Source organism: Arachis hypogaea, chromosome 17 (genome assembly GCF_003086295.3).
Source record: "Arachis hypogaea cultivar Tifrunner chromosome 17, arahy.Tifrunner.gnm2.J5K5, whole genome shotgun sequence".
NCBI lineage: Eukaryota > Viridiplantae > Streptophyta > Magnoliopsida > Fabales > Fabaceae > Arachis > Arachis hypogaea.
In genome coordinates, this window is record NC_092052.1 from 112,391,073 (window position 1) to 112,408,769 (window position 17,697).

Below are 17,697 nucleotides of genomic sequence, written 5' to 3' on the forward strand. Positions count from 1 at the left end.
TGCAATTCATGTTTTGATTTCCTTTATTGATTGATTTGCTTTATTGTTGTTGATTCCTTGCAATTGAGTAGTGTAGATACCTTCCAAGTGTTTGATGAAATATTTAGTTAGATTTTAGTATAGATTTTTCTCCTCTTGGCCTAGGTAGAGTAATTAGTGACTCTTGAGTTATCTAATTTCTTTGTTGATTAATAATTAGAAGTTGCTAGTTGATTTGAATGCCTCTAAAGCTAGTCTTTCCTTAGGAGTTGACTATCCAAAACTCATAGATCAATCTAATACCATATAAATATCACTAAATCAACATATGATTTGCTACACCAATAATTTCACAAGAGTTAGAGGATTTTCACCTTTTCAACGGAAGTTTGGGACAAGACCCTGCAAGATCACAAGGCTAATTCAATCCTAGAACACCAAAATCACATAATCTCTCAAAATTAACACCCAAGTCACGAAACTGAAAGAGAAAGAACTGGACACGAAATCAGAAATTTCTTACCAAACTATTCGGTAGATTTTGTAGAGAATTTTGAGACAAACGCGTAGCCGCTGATGGCTCATCAATCAAAACTCCAGATTGAAAGTTGTGTGAAATTAAAGTTGGAAGTGAAATGAAAGTTAGGGTTTTGTGTTTCTTTGCTCCCCTCGTTACTTCCTAGCATGTTTCATCTATGAAACAAGGGAAGTGGCTGAAGCTCATTAATGAAAGAGAGAAATAGGTTGGGATTTGGGCCAATGTGGGTCCGGTTCAATCGGTTCAGTTTGTTGGCCCGTTTTTGGACTAAAATCTTTAAAATTAATGTTAAAATTCGTATTTTAATTATTTTTACCTCTTCAAATTATAAAATTAAATTTTATAATTTTTTAAATAATAATTAATTTATTAGTCAAGTATTTATTAATTTCAGGGTTTTACAGAGTGGCTAGAGCGTTTACTATAGTAGATGGAGATGTACAACGAGTAGATGCGCACTGTTGGTACCAGCGGCAATATTACTAGTGGGGCACCAACATCATCATCTACTCCACTGCCTTAGCAGGGGAAAGACGACAACAACGATTACCAAGATCCGTAAAATTAAGGAATTTAATTTATTTTATGCCTATTTCACTATATTCAACTTCTTTGACTTTTTATTATATTCAGATCATTGATATTTAATAAAATTATTAGTTAATTTTTGGTAATTTTGAATTTATCCTCTAATTTTATAAACAAAAATTTTAATTTAACTACTAATTGTGGGCTAATTGGGCAAAAAAAACTATTGTGAAATTTAACGACGGAAAAATATGATAATAATTGGACGCCACAAAATATAACCGTTGATTTTTACTAATGTTCTAATTATTTTAACCGTTGATTTTAATTAATATATATTATATATATTTTTTATAATTTAAATCAATGGTTAAAACGGGTGGAGTGAAAATCGAAGATGAGCGGTGGAGTGAGCGGGGAAGAGACTTTGAGGGTGAAACACGGTGAGGCAGCCGGTAATGTCGGCGGAAGAGATAAGGGGGAGAGCGGGGGAGGGATTGCATCAGGGGAAAAGGAGGATTATATTTCGGGAGGGGTTTCTAAGCCTTTGAAGGTTTCTTTCAGGGACAAAGTTGTGGGTTCCAAGATTGCTAAAGCTTTTTCACTTGTTAAAACTTTATCAGGAGATAACATTGCGGTAGTTTCTGGGAAGCAAGGAGATCTCTTGCCACCGAGTGTCACGTTTACCCAAGAAGCTAAGAATTGCTTGGCAGAACCTTATAAGGATGCTATAGTGATTAAGGTGCTAGGTAAACATTATAGCTACACTGCATTGTCTCATAAACTCCGAACGGTATGGAGGATTAAGGGAAGTTTAGATTTATTGGACGTGGGATTTGACTACTTTCTTGTGAAGTTTGATGTAGCTGAGGAGCGAGAAAATGTTCTCTTAGGAGGTCCGTGGATGATCGAGGGAAATTATGTGGCTGTGAAGCCTTGGGATCAAGAGTTTAGATCAAGTGAAAACTGTTTTGGAGCAACTTTAGTGTGGATTAGAATTTCTGGATTACCAATTTGGTGCTACCAAGAAGATGCAATGCTCCGTGTTGCGGCTACAGTTGGCATTCCCGTTAAGGTTGATTTGGCAACAAAATTAGCTGAAAGAGGACGATATGCTCGAGCCTGTGTTCAGATAGATTTAGGATTGCCAGTGACTAAGAAGATTCTTGTTGAAGGTGTTGAATATGAGGTTGAATATGAAAGTCTTCCCCTTATTTGTGGCTCCTGTCTCAAGTTTGGTCATGATATGAAGGTATGCAAGACTGACAGCAATGCAGGAGGAGGAACTAATGCCAAGGTGATCAGCGATGTAGCAAAGCAGCCAGAAAGCTCAAATTCAAAAAATCCAGTACATGTGGAAAAGGCAAGTTTTCATTTTGGCAAGAATCTTGGAGATGAGACTGTAAATGTTACTGTCCCGAATTTGGTGGAGAGTGATTTGCATGCTGTTCATGTAGACCATGCACAACATGAGGATTTGGAAGGTTGGACTCAAGTGATTAGGAAAGGAAAGTATAAAATGGGTCAAAAGCCTTCTCTTAGCACCCATCAGGTCCAACCAAAAGTAAAGAAGACTCCTAACAAGGCTACCAATACTTGGACAAGGCCTAATCACCAACGTACAACACATGCAACTGGATCCAAAGTAAAATTAAGCAGGGGCATCAATATTGGAAAACCGGTTAGTGTGGCTTCTTCGGGGACCCGGCACAATGTTCATCATCAGCAGCAAGGTGAGACAACAAATGGCACTGTGCGAAAGCGTCCTCGCCCAAACTCTTTGCAGAATTCACCAGTAGATAAGGATGGAGCATCGACGGCGGGTATGGTGCAAGTTTCGACGGAGAAAATTGGGCTGCAACTTGAGAGTCCATTAAAGGCAGGATCGTCGAAGACAGAGACATCATGTTGAGTCTCGGGTTTGTTATTGGAGCTCTCTTTTTGCTGTTTTTATGGATAGTTTCAATATCATAGCCTGGAATGTGAGGGGTGCGTCTAACAAGATGGCCCGTGTGCATTGCAAAAATTTGGTGAGAATATATAAACCATCTTTCTTCTTTCTCTTTGAGACTCATACCATGTTTAATAATTTGAAGAATTTTTGGGATAAGTTGGGTTTTCATTGTGTTGGTATTGAGGAAGCAGTAGGACACAGGGGTGGCATTTGGTTTCTATCTTCTATTGCTAATGCTTCTTGTGTGGTTATTGATCAAATTGACCAATGTATCACAGTAAAAGTGAGTGTGGATAACTTAGTTTGGCTTTGTAGTGCGTATATGGGAGTCCTCAATTCGAAAAAAGATGTATGCTTTGGGATCATTTGCGTTCTATTAATTCAGGCCATAATAGACCATGAATGGCCGTTGGTGATTTTAATGAGATTGTGGCACCAGATGAGAGTACAGGTGCTTATTTTTCTTCTCACAGAGCTAGTCTATTAGCTACTACTCTAGATGACTGTGAGCTCTTTGATCTTAAAGTGACTGGTAGGAGATATACTTGGTATAGAGCAGTTCAGGCTGGCAGGGACTTGGCTAAAAGGTTGGATAGAGCTATAGTTAATGAGGCGTGGATGACAATGTTTCCTGAGGGTTATTCTGAAATTCTTAGCAGGCTTCATTCTGATCATTGTCCTATTTTAGTTCGTTGTCATGGTAGCCCCAGAGTGAAAGGTTCACGTCCTTTTAGGTTTCAAGCTGCGTGGGCAACACATCCTTCTTATAAACATGTTATTAGTAAGGCTTGGAATCAAGAGTTTGGAGGCGTTACCGAAAGGCTTAAGATGGTTCAACAGGCTTCTTTGGACTTCAACTCAAAGATTTTTGGAAATATTTTTGTGTGAAAAAATAAGCTGGAATATCAGATTGATCAGATTCAACGGCGTTTGGAGGTTACCGATGTGTTATCTCTGAGAATTAAAGAAGCTGAACTGAGGGAAGATTACAATAGGCTTTTGTTGCAAGAGGAACTTTTTTGGTACCAGAAATCTAGAGAGCAGTGGGTCAAGTATGGGGATAGAAACACTAAATTCTTTCATCTTCAGACTTTGGTACGTAGAAACCATAATAGAGTACATGGATTATATGTTAGAGATGGGTCTTGGTCTACTAATCCAGATATTCTCCAGGAAGAAGCTCTCTCTTTTTACAAGAATCTCTTTGGTACAACAGAAGAGGTTGATGTTGATTGTTTAGGGGATGTTCCGATGCCCACTCTAAGTACTGAGGCTTGTGCTAGGTTAATTGACCCTGTCTCTTTTACGGAAGTCAAGTCAGCAGTATTCAGTATGAGCCCTTTTAAGGCTCCTGGTCCAGATGGCTTTCAAGCTTATTTTTTTAAAGAATATTGGGAGATAGTAGGCACTGAGATTTGGAATATTGTCCGGAGCACTTTTTTGGGAGAGTTCTTAAATCCTAACATCATGGAAACTCTGATTGTGCTTATTCCTAAAATTGATAACCCTACCTTTATGAAAGATTTCAGGCCTATTAGCTTGTGTAATGTTGTTTATAAAATTATCACAAAAGTATTGACTAACCGACTTCGGCCTTTTCTTCCAGATATTGTTAGTCCTTTACAAGGAGGTTTTATTCCGGGTCGTGGTGCTCCTGATAATATTATTGTGGCCCAAGAAATTCTGAATTTCATGAAGCACACAAAATCCAAGAAAGGTACTCTTGCTTTTAAAATTGATCTTGAAAAAGCTTATGATAGGGTGGATTGGAGGTTTTTGGAGAGTACTCTCATTGCTTTTGGTTTTCCTATCATCACTGTTAATTTGATTATGACTTGTGTCCGTGCATCATCTCTTTCTATTATGTGGAATGGGAATAGATTGGATAGTTTTGCCCCTAGAAGGGGGCTTAGACAGGGCGATCCAATGTCTCCTTACTTATTTGTGCTTTGTATGGAAAGACTTGCTTGCTATATATCTCATAAGGTGGTCGAGGGTGTGTGGAAACCAGTTTCTGTCACTAGGGGTGGCCCAAAATTTTCTCATTTGATGTTTGCAGATGATCTCTTACTCTTCTGCCAGGCTACAAAGAGTCAGGTCCAAATGGTCATGCATTCTCTTAACATTTTTTGCAAGGCATCTGGCATAAAAGTGAATCTTGAAAAGTCTAAAGCTTTTTGTTCTAAAAATGTGACTGCTCGTAGAAGAGATATTTTTACTAGTGTTTCTTCAATACGTTTTGCTTTGGACTTAGGAAGATATCTTGGAGTTAACCTTAATCATTCCCGTACCAGTAGGGCTTCTTTTCATTCGGTAATTGAAAAGGTGAGGGGAAGATTAGCTAATTGGAAAGGAAGGCTTCTAAATAAAGCAGGGAGACTTTGCCTGATCAATTCTGTTGCAGCATCCATTCATGTCTATCATATGCAGGTATCTTTTTTTCCAAATTGGGTTTGTGATAAATTATCTTCTATGATGAGACAGTTCCTTTGGAAGGGTCAAGTTGATGGTAAAGGTCTTTCTCTTGTTAATTGGAGGACCGTGATCACTCCAAAAAAATTTGGTGGCCTGGGTGTTAGAGATCCTGCGTGTGTTAATATATCTTTACTTGGTAAATTGGTGTGGCAACTTTTTCATTGTCAGGACAAGCCTTGGGTTGCTCTATTGAGGGCGAAGTATATGAGGAATGAGGGAGTTTTAGATGGCCCTGTCCCTTGTAATGCTTCTCATGTTTGGAAGAGTATCTCAAAGGTTTTTGGTGCTCTTAAGGATGCCTTCTCTTGGTGCGTTGGGTCACTTGATCAATCTTTTTGGTTTGACAATTGGAGTATTGAGGGTCCAATTGCTCAAGATGTCCCTTTTGTACATATATCTGACTCTGATTTAACTATTAGAGACGTTTGGAAAGATGGTCAATGGAATCTCCATGATATTTTCTCTATCATTCCAGAAGATGTCAAACAGCGTTTGAATGCTTATAATCCGGATTTGAATGCTGGAGAGAGTTCAGGTTGGTCGTGGGGTGTGGCATCTTCTAGACTTTACTCAGCTAGGAGTGGGTACAGTTGGCTAGCCAAAAGAAAGTTTGACTGGAATGAGCATGACAATTGGTTGTGGGTATGGCGACTGCATATTCCTGAGAAGTACAAGTTCTTGATTTGGCTCAGTCTTCATAATGCTATTCCTACGGCAGAGTTTCGTTTGGGTCGTGGTTTAGCTTTATCTAGCACCTGTCATCAATGTCAGAATGGTTCTGAATCAATTCTTCATTGTCTTCGGGAGTGCCCTAGTGCCAAGGAGGTCTGGAACCTTTTAGGCCTGTATTCAGATAACTTGAATTTACATGATTGGCTCTATAGAGGTGCAAGGAGTGAAAATATTTTTCTTTTCTTTTCGACCATCTGGTGGATTTGGAGAAGCAAGAATCATGACTTATTTAATATAGATGATTCATGGAGTGCTAGTAAAGTGGTGAGTTTGATTCGTAGTTCAGTAAGGAAGTTTCACACTATTTTTGCTATGCATCAATCTCTGTCTCCTCCTTCACTTTGTTTGCATTGGGTTCCACCTCCAGTTTATTCTGTTAAATTGAATTGTGATGCTAGTTGGTTTCCTCCTTCTGGCTATGCTGGTTTTGGTTGTATCATTCGTAATCCTGATGGATGTTGGTTGAAAGGTTGCACTGGGAAAGTCGAAGTGTGCAGTGTTCTTTTTGCTGAATTGTATGCAATTTGGAGAGGCTTACTTCTTGCTTGGGAGAGTGGATTTCGTGAGGTTATTTGTGAAACAAACTGTTTAGAAGCTTTTTTCTTGGTAAACCAAAGAATGTTTGGTAAGGATATTACGGAATGGGATTTGGCAAAGCATATACAGGAGGTTATGAATTGGAATTGGAGAGTCTCTATTCTTTTAATTCAGAGGACTGCAAATAGTGTTGCAGATTGTATGGCTAAAGCAGGTGCTTCTGTCGCGGACATTCACTCGAATTGGAGCCAACCATGGAGTGAGCTTCAACATCTAATAGATTTAGATATGGCCCTAGCCAATTAATTTGGTTTCGTCTCTTTTTTTTCTTTCTTTTCTATTTAGTCACCAAAAAAAAAAATCAATGGTTAAAACAATTGGAATACCGATATTCCTGGAAACCTTCCTAAGAGTAATGTATATTTTGGGCTATTTTTTTTTATATTGTTTAAATATATGTGTAATACATTGTTATTGGAAGATTAGGTGTTTTTTTTTATATGGTGTTTTATTCAAATCGGACGGTCCGATTTGTTTGAAGAAAAAAGTAATCCTCCGATTTGTTTGGAAAAAAAAAGAAAACTACAAATCGCATGGTCCGTTTTGTATTTTTTTTATTTTTTAAAATAAAAATCGGACGATCCGATTTTAACATTAAAAAATTTTTTATTTTCGAAATCACAAATCGGACCGTCGGATTTGTGATTGTTTAGGAAAAAAATAAAACAAATCAGAGGCATCGATTTGTAGCTCTCATAACAAAGTTAAACACTTCTCTTCTCACATCATTGAGAAATACACTCTTCTCTCTCACACGAAAAACAAAAAGTTCTATATTTTGCAACGGTTAAAAAGAAAATCAGTGCTAAATATCACTTTTTGCAGTAATTTGTGCCAAACTGTTACTAAACCCTGACAGCATAGCAAGCAGTGCTGTCATAATCCGGCGCATTAACCACCACTTTCTTTCTTTTTGCAGTGATTTTTTTAGCTATCGCAAAATATTCGTTACTATCTGCTGGAATTCTTGTAGTGATTTCAGAGAGGTAGCAGCATTGCAACAGAAAGTAACAAATTAATGAGTGCAGAATAACACATATATGTTTCTCTATCTTTCTCAAAATTGATTTGGATGAGTGTGGGTCCATAGGAGTGGCTATCTCGGTCGTTGAACAATTAAATTAGGCGTATATATAGCATGCATAATGCAGCATGCACTAGGCCGGTTAATTAAAGTAATCTCTCAACATCGATCTATCCAGTGGCATCGCATTGCACTTTGTGATTGGCTTTATAATTAATTTGATTAAAAAATAGATATTAAATAATGAAGGGTACATAAGTATAATAAGTTAATAACTACGTAGCGCCATGCAATCTAAGCCTTAGATCCTGTGATTTTTGTATGTTATTTTGGGACCCTACCCTTGAGAGAGTCGGGGATAGCTAATATACAAGCGGTTCACTTGAAATGGGAACATATACATAATAATTTCAGTGATGATTTTGACGTTATGATTTATATATATACAGCTAGCGCGGCAGACATGTACATCTGCGTCTGTTTGAGTGTTCAATATTGCTGATGACTGCTATAATAATAATAATAATAATAATAATAAATTAAACTATGGTATATAAATAGAGGGGATTGAAATTCAGAGAGAGGAGAGAAAAAAATATTAATATTAATGTGACTCGGGTTTGGTTTCTAGTTTCTACTTTGCATCTGCATATGAACTTGACAAGGATCGTGGCAGTGGCAGTGGCTGCACCCACGTGAATAATGTAGAATTCATGCCCCACACAGATCCTCCGTATCCATACTTGGACCCACTCAAATCACATTATTATTATTATTATTATTATTATTATTATTATTATTATTATTATTATTATTATTAAATAACAATAAAATTTATATCCTAAAATCTAGAAAATATTCTATAAAACCTCTTAATTTGATCCATCAAGAGTAATTACTTATTAAATTAAAAAAATATTAAAATCAATATTTTTAAAGAGCAATAACATTCTTGTAACTTATTAATTTATTTATTCTGTTTGATTCAATTTAGTTTTTTAAACAATGTTAAAAGGCTAATATTTTATTATTTTTTACCAAAAATTAGCCAATAACATTTAAAAATATTAACAAAAAATATAATACTATATTATTAGACTAAAAATATTTGAAGTATTAACTAAATATACTAATCAATATAAATGGTTGACCCTAAATTTTCTCCAATTGTTTTGCTTTTAAGTTTTAACCATTCCGAATGGTAGAACAAGTAGTCAAAACAGTGTTACATCATGTCGTAAGAATATACACAATAAAATTGGAGAATGGGGCACGTGTGTGGTGGCACAGGTCACGTGATGATCCACGTGGTTTTAGTGTGAAGCATGGTGAGCTTCTCGTGGTTGCCTGTCCTATAAATTGAGAGCCTGTATCTTAAATCCTAGACACACAGTAATCACTTCTTACTTTCAGTCTTTCACAATTTCTGTTTCAACTAACACCCCATCTTTCTTTCTTAGACACTGCTCATCATTTCTCTCTCTCTCCTTCAATTCCATTATTGCTGACGTTAGAGATAGATTAGGAATCCAAAAAAATAGAAAAAAGGGATCGGAGAATCTTGATGTGTGTTTGTGTGCATGGTTGTGTACAAAATCTTTAAAGCCAAATAAATCCTGCACTGCTTACGATGACTCCTCAGTACTCATCAATCCAGGCATGCATAGATATTATATACATAATGTTATGATGGTTACTTGTTATTAGTTCTTAGAGAAACAACATACACATACACGGGAAGCAAATTAATTAATGAAAATGGCCGTGAGGCTTGTCCTCTTAACATTCGCCATATGCCGGTTGATAGTCACGGTTGGGTTCACCGTGGTCCCAACCGAACTCCAGAGCCAACTCAGCGTGGACAACTCAGAAGTAGAAGCGGCTTCGGTGGATTTTGGGATGCTTGATAAAGGGGAGCCTCTGGCAGTTATGCACCCTGGTTCGGCAGATGATATAGCTCAGTTGGTTAGAGCGGCGTACGAGGGAGGGTTTTCAGTGTCTGCAAGAGGGCACGGGCACTCCATAAATGGGCAGGGATTGATAAAGAGAGGGACGAAGGGAGTGGTGATAGATATGGGGAGTAAGAAGGGTGTTGGAGGTGGTCCTCCAGCGCCAAGTGTGTGTGAGAAGGGAATGTATGTGGACGTGTGGGGTGGAGAGTTGTGGATAAATGTGTTGAAGGCCACTCTCCAGTATGGGTTGGCACCCATGTCTTGGACTGATTATTTGTACTTATCTGTGGGTGGTACCCTCTCCAACGCTGGCATCAGTGGTCAAGCCTTCCATCACGGCCCCCAAATCTCCAATGTCCATCAGCTCGATGTTGTTACAGGTACCTGAAGCAGCATATATGGTTCATTATTAGAGCTACTTTAATAATTTAACTTTGAATATAATGTGTACAACTGTAACAGGTAAAGGTGAGGTGTTGACGTGTTCGGAAGAGAGTAACTCAGAGTTGTTCCATGCTGTTCTTGGTGGTCTTGGTCAGTTTGGAATCATCACAAGAGCTAGAATTGCTCTCGAGCCAGCTCCACAAAGAGTATGTCTATATACTTCAAACTTCTTAATTAATTAAAAATAACTAGTTAGAAAAGCAAATTGGTTGAAATAGTACAGTAGTAGTGCGTAACTGTGTCATCATATTTTGCCATGAACCAAAAAGCAGCATTGGTTGCAACGTGGGGCACATGATACGTCTTTTCTTGCAAATCTTTCTTCACATCATCAATCAGAGACAAAACCTGAAAAGGGTCGTTTTCGATGGGATGCTTTTGCCTAACCATAGCATAAAATCACCCATCTTGTTTACGTGTCCCTTCTCTATCTGGGCCACACTCAATTCTATCTGCTACCTTATTATTATATATTTTACCATTAAATTAAATTATCCAAAAGGTAAACTGAATGGTTAATGATGATTATCATCAGGTTCGTTGGATACGAGTGCTGTATTCGAATTTTGCCAAGTTTACTAAGGATCAGGAGTACCTGATATCTGTGGAAGGTAACAAAGAGAGGTTGGATTATATAGAGGGGTTTGTGATAGTAGATGAAGGGTTGATCAATAATTGGAGGTCCTCTTTTTTCTCACCAAGTAACCCTGTCAAGATCAGTTCCCTCAATAAAAATGCCGATGGTGGTGTTTTATACTGCCTGGAGTTTACCAAGAATTACCACCAACATCAAGCTGATTCTATTGATCAGGTATTTGCTGTTTAATTTTTAATTAAAATATGTTATCTTTTCTACCTTAAATCCTATGACCAGACAAGTCTTTTTTCTTTGTCTGTTTACGTGGTCACTATTTATTGAAGTTGAAGGAATAGCTGCTTCTTGCATCGTTGTCCTCGTATATATGTTTATTCTCTGTACACAAACAAAGACCAATTTGCACAACAGAAAGCAATAATACATACACAAGAAAACACAGAAGATCTTGGGCAATCTATCATCTCGATTCAATCACAACACTGAAGGCAACCTTTCCAATACTTTATTCCACGTTTTAGTTTAACTTTAAAGTACGCCGCCCGCCCACCAGATTATTCTCTAGCTTCTTTTTAACCTTTCTTTTCATGCTTTCCAACCTTAATTAACTCATTAAAATAATACCCCCTTTCTCATCATCCCGACAAAAGCAGCAGCTACCTTAGTTAGCTAACAGCTTTCTTTTTCGATTAATATTATTTAATTTCTATGTGACTCTGTGCTCATATATTATATCATTATATTTAAATTAGATGTGATATACATGATTATTTTTTTAATTTGGATGTGTTAATGCTGCAGGAAATAGAAGCTCTATTGATAAAGTTGGATTTTATACCAGCATCGGTGTTCACAACGGACCTGCCTTATGTAGATTTTTTGGACAGAGTACATAAGGCAGAGCTCAAGCTTAGGTCCAAGGGTTTATGGGAGGTTCCCCATCCATGGCTCAACCTTTTTGTTCCAAAATCTAGAATAGTGGACTTTGACAAGGGGGTGTTCAAGGGCATTCTTGGAAATAAGACTAGTGGGCCAATTCTCATCTACCCTATGAACAAAGACAAGTAAGAATTAATTAATTCCGCCCACGGATATATAAATATTAATTGCTAAACTTATATATTTCAATATATGAATGATCATATTCATGCATGCCATTTTTATATCTAGAACGAACTAACCAACTAGAATAAAACCACAATGCATGCTTTCATGCATGCATAGAGGCATAGAGCTATGGTCTGTTCTATTTCTATCACACAATATAACACATATTAATGCATCCCTTCACATACGACATATCATTTGCCGACAGCATTTCTCCGAGTGTCGTAGTGTTCAGGTCATATCCTTTTCCCACTTCATATATAATGCGTATAATTGATAAAACAAGAAATAAGAAATGAGAAATTATTATATGCATACTTTATACTCCAACATTATTGGCAATAATCGTGGCACGCATCATAATCTTTAAAAATTTCACTATTGAAACATCAGATATTAGTATAATACATTTGATTATATATATCGAGGTCCCGTCCTGCACTGCAACGATTCCTGAATTAGGTGACATGGCTGTTTCTTGGAATAATTGAAGATAAAAGATGAGACCTTAGATGGGTCAAGAATTATTAGTTGAAACATGAATTAATAAAATAAATAGGCATAGCTTAATTAGAGTAAAGAAATAATAGAAGAATGGTTGAAGGAGCAAAAAGATAGAGCGGTGCTGTGATAAGGAGAGGATGAAGACACGAGGGTTGTAGGCAAGCATGTGCATCAAAGCCAGCTAGATGGATCATATTCAAACAAAATGGATGGCTGTGATTATTCATCCAACTGGCCCGGGAAGATTCTAGTGTCAGATGATCTTCCATTGGGACACTCTCCTTCAACAGTTAGTAGGACTAGTATACAACCCCTAACTAATTAATTAATTCATACATTCATTCATTCTAATGATTGCTTGATAAGGGGTAACCAATTCATAAATAATAAAGGGCTATGACAAGTCAAAGAGCAGAGGCATTCTTAACAATTAACGTAGTAAGTAGCAACAACTAACCACCAGTGAGTGTGTGTGTGTGTGTGTGTGTATTGCATTTGCATGCATCACCTGGTAAACGTGTGTTTAATTTGGTGAGGGTTATTTGTATGTACAGGTGGGACCAGAGGAACTCGGTGGTGACGCCAGAGGAGGATGTGTTTTACCTGGTGGCATTTCTGAGATCAGCGCTGGACGATGAGGCGCTGGAGTACCTGAATGATCAGAACCGTCGGATCCTGGAATTCTGCAATGATGCGGAGATCAACGCCAAACAGTACCTGCCTCATTACACAACCCAACAGGAATGGATGGACCACTTTGGAGATAGGTGGGACCAATTCTACTCCAGGAAGATGCAATTCGACCCCCGGCGCATCTTAGCAACGGGCCAGAGGATCTTTGAGTTTCATCCTCATGCAAATGCAAATGCAATGCAATAGGGAGTTGAGGGCGGGTGGGGTTTCTTCTTTCTTTTTTGAAAGGGTTCTTTTACACACATGATCCCGACCTCCTTGTCTTTTTACCCCATCCCCTTCCATGTACATACATCATTTTTCCCACATAATTTTAGGGTTATCTATCTTTTACTTCTCTCATCTACAACAAAGGGGTTTTACCACTATGTAAATTTCACTATTTAGAATTATATCAACATTATTAGGTTAAGCCATTTGAAGTATTGGCATATTTTCTAGTTCTTCGTTCAAGACGCAGCTCATCAGTCGTCCAATATGTACATTCGAATTTAGCATTCTGCATAATACAGAGGTTCAATTCAGGGCAGATAAATACAACACCGTTTCGCCAATCACCACAATCAGATGAAGCAAATTGGTTACAAAAATAAATAAGAAATTACGCCTTGACATTTTCGGATTTTCCTCGCCTACGTTACAACCAATTTTTTGCTACTGGACCCTGGAGAGCCAAGGCAACAACTTGCACTCTAGGAGACCAATCAAATCATTGTAGATATGATCACTACTAATGCTTCAACAAGGGTGGAAAATCGTTCCTTTTGGTAGAACACCATCGATCCCAATTGATGGATTGAGCCACCAGAAAAGGCATGAATAAAACAGTAGCACAGTAACATCAACCTTACCATATAAAAAGTTGCCACTAGTTTGAATCGTCTTCCCCTTGAAGCTGCTTTCCAAATGTTTTTAATGCAAGTGAATATATAGTCTTTTTACTCGCTGATGTTCTGCCAGCAACCAATTTCACAGCCTACATTCACATCAGCAGTTTTCATTTAACAATCAAACGCTCAAAATGATACAGTAATTAAGTGTTTTAATGGTGAAAATGAACTACTGCAGATTAACCAAAAAAAAGATGAAGACCAACTTCCGCTAAAAATGATTAACAGCCTATTATATGGAATACAAAATATGGATTGTTACTTTTGTCTCTGTTGCTTTTACTTTTATTCTGCAAGTAACCCTTTGAGAAAATTACTTTTACAAGGCCACACCAAACCATGAAAGCTAGGATTTACAACCTTTGTTAGCATGATCTGGACGATCATATGGATAATTTGATGTTTAAATTATATCAAGCTCCCATGAAACATATGAATGTATCCGACTTCAGCAGCTTAATGAGTATATTTAAATAATCCAGCATCCTAATGGAAGGAAGCTATTACCGTGGATAGAGTCTCGCCACTTGCAATCAATTCTCTTAGTTCATCTTCAAGCTCACTGTCTGATGGAGGTTCCACTTTAGAACTTGTTTGCCCTTCAATCAATATGGTTAGTTCTCCCTTCGGCTGCCGCATCAAAAAGACTTCCTTGGCCTCTCTTACCGTACCACGCCAAAACTGCAGAAGAAATGTCTTCCATGTAAAAACGAGGGAAAAAGAAAGTATAGCCCTGGTTGACCTTGTTAACCAGCGGTTTGGTGATAAAGTAGTTGTAAAATCAATTGCTTCAGAAGAACCATAATTGAAATAAGATGATTACTTTAACAAAATTGTTCCAGTATCCTTCCGGAAACTAGAGGGTAATTTGTCTTCTATCATGCATTATCACATAACATGATCTCAATATACATTTTTAACATACGAAATAAGGCTGCGTCTCTGGTGGCCACGGTAGTCGTGGCTAGCGGTGGCTATAAGATGAGCGTCCAATGGGATGCTGACGCGTGGCTTCGTAGTTAGTTTCCTTAAGGCATGTTTAGCAAATTAAGCACGGATAATTTTGCATCTTTTACCGTGGGGTAGGATTGCTTCTTTCATAACACATATCAGTCTCCCTTTCCTCTGATGCCATACATCGAGCCCATCCATCTCCTGCTCCTCATCCCCGGAGTCCGAGCTCCACTCATTCGTCCAATGGCCTAAAAAATCGAAGTCCCCTTCCAGATCACTTTCCATTTACAAAACAAATTCCTGACCCCTGCAAATCGAGAGTCCAACATATTACTAACCCCATGACTATGGCTTCTTACAGAAATTGAAACCGCTCATGTGGAAAGTGAAGATCAGCTACCTTGACAAAACCAGCTCCTACTGTTGCCAGAAGGTCCTCCCTTCGCCACAGCCAGAAAATTCCGATCGGAACAAGCCAGTCACCTACACCTGTGACAGTCGGAACCTTACGTTTTCTTCCATGGAAGCCAGCGTTCAGGGCTCTCTCTGCCGCTTAAGTTTCATTCATGATATTTTTTATTTTCATTTTCTTCAAAATTTACTTCTTTCATCAAGTTTTTTTTTTTCTTTCATCACTACTTCTTTGCTTAATTTAATTTCCACAAGTAGTTTCCTTTATTTTTGTACAAGTTTAACTAAATGGCAAGGCTAAGCACAGACATTCATAATTACCGTCCTCCTTAGGAGAGTTACCGTCCTTCAAACCTGGAGTCCTGTGGTCCAACTCGCCAGTCAACCCATCATGTGTCGTATCATCACAGGTCAGGCTCCCATAGCCACGCTAGCCACAGATCGCAGCTAGCCAACACAGAAGGCACCATAACTCACCCTTAAGTCTTAACCAATTCAACTTACAGTTAAGGTTTGGATAAAAATAAGCTTTTGGAACACGCATTAAATGTACTCTAGGATTACGCATGTATTTCTTAAGCTTTATATTCCTATAAGAATAAAAATGATGCTGTAAGTTAATTATTTAAAGTTTAATTCAAACACAATATTCTAGAATTAAATAAAATATGCATAGGAATTCACTTTATGGTTAAATACATACACAATCAGATTTATCATGTAATAATGTATATCCTCCAGTTTCTGGAAGCTACCGGAACAATTGCCTTACTATAAAGTTTTAAATTAAATGCTGGCTTCAGAGGCATAAATGCGAAACTTACCTCTTCATGTAACTTGGTCATTTCCCGAGCAATGACACATTGCCTGAAATATCATCAAAATGAAGAGTTAGCCAATTCATGCCTCAATATTACTTCACAACATCACGTGCCTCTGTTCCTCCTTTATTACCCAAACAAGTATTTAGAAGAAAAATAAACTGTGTAAAAAGACGTGGTCCACAAGCTCAAAGATTAATATATTATAAAACTAGAGAAACAAGTTTTCAAGTTCATAGAAGTCAAGGGTACCTTGCATCACCAAATATAGAAGAAGCCTCTTCAAGAAATTGGGAAAGCTTGTGAGGAGGAACATAAAATATCTGTGTAGCTGTTTGATCTGCCAAAGACATAAGCCTCTTCCTTCTTGATCCTGAATGCTTTGGAAGAAAACCAACTACAAACAAAAAGATGTCATGATGTTCACATGTTAGGTCCCATAATGGCAAAGCTACTCAAAGAGTGCATGGAGCAAGGGTTTATGCAGTTAGTAAATTACCAAATGTGAACTCGTGAGTAGGCAAACCCGAAGCAGAAAGAGCTGATACCAAAGCACAGGGACCAGGGATTGGAACAACAAGGATATTTTCACTAATACATAATTTGGCCTGCACTAATCCATTCTGAGAGATTGAAAATCATTGTACAAAGAAATAAAGAAAGAAAGAGAGCAAAGTAGTTAGTTACCAATTCCATGCCAGGATCACTGATGCCTGGAGTTCCAGCATCAGATATGAGGGCCACAATCTCGCCTTCTTTGAGCCTCTTCAACACAAGTTGCTCCCTTTGCGACTCGTTGAACTTGTGATAACTCATCTGAACCTCTAAAGAACACAATCAGAATGAATACAATTGCAAAGAGGGATCGGAGAAAGCAAAGAAGAAGAGAGAACGGAGGTTTAGCATACGAGGGGAGTTTTGATGTTGTAGTGATGAAGCAACTTGCCAGAGTGCCTCGTATCTTCCGAGAGAATCACATTTGCAGAGTTCAGCACGCGAAGAGCCCTGGGAAAAAAAAAAAAAAAGAAAGAAAGAAACTAAAAATTTGAAAAGAGAAGATTGAAGAAAAGAAAAATTGAATTTGAGAAGGGTACGTACCTAAAGGTGATATCTTCGAGATTTCCAATTGGTGTTCCAACGAGATAAAGGCCTGGTTTGAGGTTAGTCTGCTGCGTCCGAAACAGTGAGTAGTCAACATGCTCCGTTTCCGATTGTTGACTTAAGCTGGAGTTGGATCTGGAGCATAAAACGGCAACGTTTTCGGGATGGAAGGATATAAGAGGAAGGTGGTGCTTTGGCATGGGAACTTGGTTCGCGGCAGGAGCGGCGAACCGGAACGGCAGTGCTGCGGCCACCCGCCGACTCAACATCATTTTCCTTCCGCTTGCAACAAGGCCCAGTGCAGCTGCTTTCCTCTTTTCTGCTAGACTGCTACTACAATGCTCTTTTTGGGCCTTGGGGAACTGAAACTGGCCTAAGCCCAAACAAAAGATTTTCAT

The 17,697-nt window shown here is 38.1% G+C and overlaps 3 protein-coding genes across 3 annotated transcripts; 2 read left to right on the forward strand and 1 right to left on the reverse strand.

Annotated features, from left to right (window-relative positions):
* The first annotated feature begins 3,401 nt into the window (after positions 1–3,401).
* LOC114925653 (uncharacterized) lies at positions 3,402–5,122 on the forward strand. Its single transcript, XM_029294294.1, has 3 exons — positions 3,402–3,830; positions 3,909–4,329; positions 5,082–5,122. The coding sequence occupies exons 1-3, from the start codon at positions 3,402–3,404 to the stop codon at positions 5,120–5,122; spliced, it is 891 nt and encodes a 296-aa protein (XP_029150127.1).
* Positions 5,123–9,579: 4,457 nt separating this feature from the next.
* Positions 9,580–13,553, forward strand: LOC112764801 (cytokinin dehydrogenase 5). Its single transcript, XM_025810591.3, has 5 exons — positions 9,580–10,159; positions 10,242–10,369; positions 10,759–11,034; positions 11,620–11,882; positions 12,984–13,553. Exons 1-5 carry the CDS (start codon positions 9,580–9,582, stop codon positions 13,306–13,308), a joined length of 1,572 nt encoding a protein of 523 aa, XP_025666376.1. The 3' UTR covers positions 13,309–13,553.
* Positions 13,554–13,586: 33 nt separating this feature from the next.
* Positions 13,587–17,697, reverse strand: LOC112763671 (uncharacterized). Its single transcript, XM_072221961.1, has 8 exons — positions 17,297–17,697; positions 17,107–17,203; positions 16,886–17,014; positions 16,698–16,806; positions 16,451–16,595; positions 16,202–16,244; positions 14,520–14,693; positions 13,587–14,098 (listed from the first exon to the last, which is right to left on the reverse strand). The coding sequence occupies exons 1-8, from the start codon at positions 17,695–17,697 to the stop codon at positions 13,991–13,993; spliced, it is 1,206 nt and encodes a 401-aa protein (XP_072078062.1). The 3' UTR covers positions 13,587–13,990.

Excerpts from the sequence above, each read along its gene's own strand:
- LOC114925653 (XM_029294294.1), top strand. The coding sequence starts at position 3,402 with ATGGCCGTTGGTGATTTTAATGAGATTGTGGCACCAGATGAGAGTACA. Across the intron at positions 3,831-3,908 it reads TTACCGAAAGGCTTAAGATG|ATTGATCAGATTCAACGGCG; the intron begins GTTCAACAGGCT and ends CTGGAATATCAG. Across the intron at positions 4,330-5,081 it reads AGTCAAGTCAGCAGTATTCA|GCTACAAAGAGTCAGGTCCA; the intron begins GTATGAGCCCTT and ends CTCTTCTGCCAG.
- LOC112764801 (XM_025810591.3), top strand. The coding sequence starts at position 9,580 with ATGAAAATGGCCGTGAGGCTTGTCCTCTTAACATTCGCCATATGCCGG. Across the intron at positions 10,370-10,758 it reads TCGAGCCAGCTCCACAAAGA|GTTCGTTGGATACGAGTGCT; the intron begins GTATGTCTATAT and ends GATTATCATCAG. Across the intron at positions 11,883-12,983 it reads TACCCTATGAACAAAGACAA|GTGGGACCAGAGGAACTCGG; the intron begins GTAAGAATTAAT and ends TTGTATGTACAG.
- LOC112763671 (XM_072221961.1), bottom strand. The coding sequence starts at position 17,697 with ATGAAAATCTTTTGTTTGGGCTTAGGCCAGTTTCAGTTCCCCAAGGCC. Across the intron at positions 16,807-16,885 it reads GTGATCCTGGCATGGAATTG|GCCAAATTATGTATTAGTGA; the intron begins GTAACTAACTAC and ends GGATTAGTGCAG. Across the intron at positions 14,099-14,519 it reads GTGGCGAGACTCTATCCACG|GCTGTGAAATTGGTTGCTGG; the intron begins GTAATAGCTTCC and ends ATGTGAATGTAG.